The 6,128-nt window shown below is 50.0% G+C and overlaps 1 protein-coding gene across 2 annotated transcripts in view; it reads left to right on the top strand.

The window, feature by feature from the left end:
- The first annotated feature begins 513 nt into the window (after positions 1-513).
- The window catches only part of RBPMS (RNA binding protein, mRNA processing factor), a 168,749-nt gene continuing 163,134 nt past the window's right edge, over positions 514-6,128 (top strand). The window contains exon 1 of one of the 2 annotated variants that reach the window (XM_040994227.1): positions 514-682. In XM_040994227.1, the coding sequence (XP_040850161.1) occupies positions 617-682 (66 nt within the window). In that variant the 5' untranslated portion in view covers positions 514-616. The remainder of the gene's footprint in view (positions 683-6,128) is intronic. The other variant, XM_040994226.1, reaches the window with a different exon arrangement.

Raw genomic sequence — 6,128 nt, 5'->3', positions numbered from 1 at the left:
ATCCCAGCCGGCGTAAAGTCTGTAGCCCACGTCCAGGGAGGGCGGAGGCGAGGGAGGGGAGAAGGGAGGGAGGAAGGCGAGAGAAAGGGAGCTGCTGCGGGCTCGGACTTCCCAGAGCCGGCCAGGAGCGCGCACTCAGCGGCTCTCCGGGTCCCAGCGTCCCAGCTGCGGCTCCCTGCACCTCCTCCTCCCCTTCCTCCTCCTCCTCCTCTCCGGCCGCCCCATCCCCTCCTTTCAGCCGCGCTAGGCTCGGGCTGCGGCCGCCCCCCCAGTCCCAGCTCTCCAGGCTCCCTCCTGGGACGCGCGTCCTCGCCCCATCCTCTCTTCCTTCCTTCCTCCCTCCCTTCCTTCCCTCGCGCCCGCCCTCCCGCTCCCAGGTCTCCCTCCCGGGCGCGATTGTCTCGCTTGTCCCGCGCCCGCGTCCGGAGCCCGCACTTCCTGAGTGGCCCGTCGCCGTCTGCGCGCCGCGGGGAGCCCAGCCGCCGAGTCTCCCCCACAGCCAGCCCGTGCGGCGCCCGGCCGAGGGGGACCCCCGGCGCCCCGGGGAAGGCAACAGCCAGGGCGAGCGCGCCCGCGCCCCCAGCCGCTCCCTGGCCGGCCAGCGAGGACCGGGAAGATGAACAACGGCGGCAAAGCCGAGAAGGAGAACACCCCGAGCGAGGCCAACCTCCAGGAGGAAGAGGTGAGCAGTGGCGCTGGGACGGGCACGACCTGGGGACGCGGGGCGGCTTCGGCAGTGGCCCCAGCACGGAAACCCCGGCTGGGTGCGGAGAGGTGAGGTGGCTTTGGGTGGGAGGAAATGTAAGTGTTCACGCGTGGGTCTGTGTGCCCCACGTTGCGCAACTTGGAGGACTTTTTGAACTTTTTTCCTCCTCTAAGTATAATGCTCAGCTTTGTCTGCCCAGGATTTTAAAAGCGGAATCGAGAGCTGACTCCTGGGTGACCCCAGATGATCGGGACCGAGGGGTCAGGGCTTGGGGTTCTGTGTCTTGGAGAGCTCTGTGTGTGTGTGTGTGTGTGTGTGTGTGTGTGTGTGTGTGGTGGTGGTAATGGGGTGCTATGGATAAGTTTTGGGGAAAAGTTTTGGCTACAGGACGGCTCAGGCTGCTGCGCCCTCCATCCGGCGTTAAAAAGTTGTTGGGGGAAATCGGTCTGCAGCTGAGGCGTTGTGGATTAATAGATAACTCATCAGCCACATTCTTTTCTGCTGAGTCAGAGCCCCCGCCGACCCTGGGTCGTTGCAGACTTCGGGGGGATGTGGATGTGGGGGCTCCACGTGTGAGCTCCGCGAGTGCTCGCTCGGCCAGGATGTTTAAATAATACTTTTATTTAGGGAAGTGAACATTTTTAGGTGGTGCGTCCTGAATCCTGGAGGAAAAAAAAAAATCAGCCTACCATCACCACGGTCAACAACTTGCAGCTGTGGGGCCTGCCTCGGGCGAACACGCAGCTGAGCCAGCGTGGGGCAGGGGTGGGCGAGACGCGCGTTTCCGAGTTTTGGAGTTAGGGTAACTGGGTGTTGCCATCCAGCTAGTCTTCGCGCAGGTATAGCATCTGCCATCCAAGAAATAGGGTTTCCTCCCGACTTTCTAAGATTTCGTCGTGACGTTCCTAAGCCTTCTGCAAGCAACTCGAAGGCGTGAGCAGGAGCGAGAGTATTGCGGGGGAACCCTAAGACGCCCAAGCGATTCGACCGCACTGAGCGTGTTGAGGGTTATTGTTGAGAACCCCGTGTTGTGGGCATACTGCAATTCTGAGTCTTGAGGAGGAATTCACTGGCACATTGAAGTTTTGGAAAATGAGACCTGTTGAAATAGAGAAGGTAGAGACAGACCGAAGACTGCAAAACAAGGCAAGGAGATCGGGTTTATTGGGAACACCTTGGAGAGGGTATTGCAACCCAGGTAGGTTAGTAAGCTGAGAATTGCCTCCTGAAGGGAATTGCCTATTTTATGGCCAAGTATTACTTGGGAAAGTGGTTTTCTGGCTTGGTGTTTTGTAACAACGGCAGGAATATGGGTGACATCTCTTTTTGAGAGAGGCTGGGACTGGAAACACTTCTCTGTTTTGAACTTTTTTCCTGGTTGCTTAGCCATCTAACTTAATTTCTGCTGTCATGTAAAACTTCAACATGACACATTTCCCTGTGTCCCGGACTGGCTACATCCCTAAACCCCTTCTCGGTACCTTTCTGTTTGCTTCCAAGTGTTAGAATGTATCCTGTGTAACCATCTTTGTTTATCCACTCCTAAGAAGCCAGGTAATTAGGAGAAAGTTAATTAGACAAGCTGAAAGGTTTTTTTTTTTTTTTTTTGGTGGTGGTGGTGCTGGAGGAGGGGATAGCACAAAGCCTTGTGAATCTCTAAAACCATAGCCATTTGTGCTCAACTTAGAATCAGGTAGGCAGGATGTTGCTCTTGCCAACTGCCAGGATTTGCGGTGCTGCCTGTGCTGGGCCGCTGGGAAGTTGTGTGTCCCTGACAGCAGAGGCCCTGAAGTCCCAGGCACTGCCTCTGGTCCTGTGGTCTTCTTTCTCAGGTGGCCTTGGTGGGTGGCACCTCTGAGAGTCTTTTGAGCAAAACATTTGTCTTTTTTCTTTTTGAAAATGAGAGGAAGGAGGATGATTTCAGGACCTGAGTTGTGCAAGAGGGAGAGTACACAACACAGGATGCACCGGGAAGAGAAGAAAGGGTTTAGCATTTCTCAGAAATCAGGACGATCCTGGCAGTTTCGCCATGTTTCCCTGTTTTTGGTTTATGCTTTGGTTTTGAAAACTCCTAACCTCTTCCTCCCTCCCCCGACCATCCCCGAAAGCCACAAGACAAATAAATACGGTATTTAGTGAGTGCTCTTCAATCAGCATTTGCAAAAAAAAAAAAAAAAAAAAAAACAAAACGTGTGGCTCACCAGTGTGGTAAGCCCCCTGCAGCCCACCCAGAAGATCAGCCCTTTGTTTCCCCAAAATCTTGGCAGTAGACTCCAGGAACCAGAACACACATAGGTAACGTGGATATGCATACACATGACATAGAGAAAAACTGTTTGTTTCTGGTGACTTTCATGGGTGAGTTGATGTCATTGGATGTCTCATTGGATATTATTAATTGTCCGGGTGCATGGGTGTTTTTGCCACCTTTCAGGAAGAGTCCAAATGGTGTCATTTGCTATTTCTGACATGTGTTCGCTTTATCGCCAAGGGCATTTTAACCCTTAGTAAGAGTTCCTGATCCTTACCCCGAGAAAGAGACTCCCCAGCTGGAAAGAATGAACAGTCCACATTTAGGAGAGATTTCTGTGGCTTTTTAGGACTGGAAGTTTTTGAGAACTTGAACAGAGTATGTTTTGGATATCATTGAAAAGTCGAGGAGGGAATAATCTTGTCTGGCTAGCCAGCTGTGTAAGATGGAGCAGTGACATCGTTCATGTGTGTTCCTAGAGAGGCTGTCCCTGCAGGAGACCCGGTCAGCACGGTGTCCCTGGGATCTAAGGGAGCACATTTATCAGGTCATCTTTGAAATCTTGTGGAGTTTGTAGTTCTAAAGATTTTATTGCAGTTGCTAACTATATAGGTAACAGCCCCGTAGTTCTGCCTTAGCTAATCTAGGAACAGTCACAAAGGTCATGTGTTCAAATATATCAAGACTCGGTCTTGTTAGAAGAAATAATGAGCCCCTGAATTTTCAAAGCAGGATTTTCTTCTTTGGGTATCAGAGAAAGAGGATTTTTTTTTTTCTGTGTATGTCAGGCTGGTTAGAAATCATTTGTGAAAGACATTCTATGAAGGCGCTGGTGCTAAATAATTGTTTCCAAAATTGCCTAGTTTGAATTGACTGGTCCTTAAGCTGAAACCAAAATCTTGGCGCTGTTGGGATAGTCAATGAAAAGATGTTAGACAGCAATGATATAAAGTGATTTCTACAACGGTAATAGAAATTTTTTGCTTTGCATTCTTGTTTGCTGCATAAGTTTTGCCAAAGTACTGGTGGCATAAAGGGAAACTGTTTACAGTGGCAGAGAGAAAAGTGTCAGATTGATGTGGCATTCTCAGATCTTCGTATGCCTTACCATTAATCTCCTTGGCTTTGGAAGGTGCAGAAAAATTCTCTGTCTAACCAACTTCAGAGGCTGTTTTTCCCAATCTCCTCGAATGCAGTAAGCTGGTAATTGACTCCTAGGGTGGGATTTGGTGTTGGTGATGTGGAAGAAAACGTAGTAGTCTCCTAGGAAGTGGCTGCAAACCCTCGGCCAGTGTGTCCGCTTGGGAAAAATTTTCCCGGAACTAGTTTTCAGATGCTCCTGGCAAACTCTGAGGTGCAGGAGGAGTCTCCCCGAAGTATTTGCTCTTTTGTATGACAGAGATCCTTGGGAGATTTCTTCAAGCAGCAAACAGTTGCAAGCCAGTGATCAGCGACCATGGTGATGCAGTATAGCTTTGCCTGAAGGGCTCAGGCACTGTCGCCACAAGGTCATACCCTGTGCTGGAGCACTTGGTAGACTTAGGAACTTCCTCCAAGGACAGCAGAGCATGATGAGTTCCTGTTCCTATATCTGGTTGTTACGGAGTTGCAGAGGAGAGAGAGAGACATCACCACAACTATGGGCGAACCGGAGGAAATGGCTATGTCAATCACTGTGTGATTTCAGAAAGAGTATTGGCACTCGCTAAAGGCTGTGTTCTCACAAGGGGGAAAGTGCACGTGTGTGAGAGAGAGAGCACCTGCGAGCACAAAGAGCGACAGAGATTTATTCTCCACAGTTTCGGGTGTCAGAAACCTGCGGTCAGCTCACCGGCAGGCCACGCTCCCTCTCGAGCCTGCCAGGACCCCGGCCTTGCCTCTTTCAGCTTCTGATGCTTCCCGTCGCTGGAAGGTTGTGTTTTTATGGAGGGAATAATTCTCATGTTACAACATTTAGTGAAAAGAACAGCATTTTCAAGCTCTCTAAAATAAAAATGCCAGTTCTCTAAAATGAAAATGTGTACGTGGATAAAACCAAGTATCAGTAAAAGAAGAAATTGGATGGGTACAGAATATGTAGAATTGTCACTTTCCGGGGCTTTTGTCTTTTTCAGGATTTCTAAAATGACCCTGTGGACTTTATTGGAGATGTCATTTCATGCCCTCTTGTCTCTGAAGCTATCACAAAGCCTTGTTGATTGGGGTCCCCTGTGGGTTTGCTCACACTCCTGATTGTGTGTGTGTGTGTGTGTGTGTGAGTGTGTGTGTCTGAATCTGTCCTCTGAATCTCTCATTTTGGTATTGACACCTGGCTCAGCCTCAGCCATTTAAGTGATCCTCAGTTCTCCCTACTCTGCTCCTTTTATCCCTCCATCCCTCCGTCCTTACACCATGCTCCTAGGTCCTGTTCTGTCCCAGATCCTTTAGTACTGCTGTGTTCTTCCCTCCACAGAATCCAAGTTTGATATTTGTGATTGCCCTAAGTCCGGCTCTACATACTGAGAATCATCGGCATAAGCCACTTTCTTCCTCTCTGTTCGCTGGGTTTAGTTTTTGCTGCTTTCTGGGCAGGGATCTGTTTCAGCCTCCCATTTTAGAATATTTACCTCCTCTTAGAAAATTTTGCTCAGAATCCCAGGAAGAAGTTACTTTCTGTTCTCTCCATGTAATTCCTGGGTAGTTACTTTTGTTTTCATTTGTTGTTGACCATTTCTTGTAGGCCATTTTATGATGTTCCCACTACTCAGCACCTACCTAAAGACAGCAGTTAAGTACTTTTCAGCGCATGCGCTTTTTAAAACTGACTTTGTGGAATGTGCTTGCTGGCAGCAGCATCGATGTGCTGAGCTTGTAGGGAAGTTGTGAAGAAGCAGTCGCTAACTAGGGGCTACACAGTGGAGACACCAGCATCCCACTAGGTGTGGGTTCGAGTCTCAGCCACTCCACAAAATGAAGTTTTTAAAAAGCAGTAGCCATTGGTCTGATACTGAGGGTCATGTGCCCTCTGGGGATTCGAGGAGTTGTGGGTGAACCATTCCTGCCCCCACCATCCAGGGGTAGGGGAGATGGGACATCCCAGCCCCTGGGAACACAGGTGAGTGTGCCTGGTCTTTTGGGGTCTCGGCCTCTGAGAACTCCACTTGACCTTTTTGGACAGGGCCTTCTGGAAGC

This window comes from Ochotona curzoniae, unplaced genomic scaffold (genome assembly GCF_017591425.1).
Source record: "Ochotona curzoniae isolate NIBS_2020 unplaced genomic scaffold, NIBS_Ocur_1.0 contig_899, whole genome shotgun sequence".
NCBI lineage: Eukaryota > Metazoa > Chordata > Mammalia > Lagomorpha > Ochotonidae > Ochotona > Ochotona curzoniae.
The sequence above is the reverse complement of the archived record's forward strand: the minus strand, read 5'-3'. Positions and strand labels throughout refer to the sequence as shown.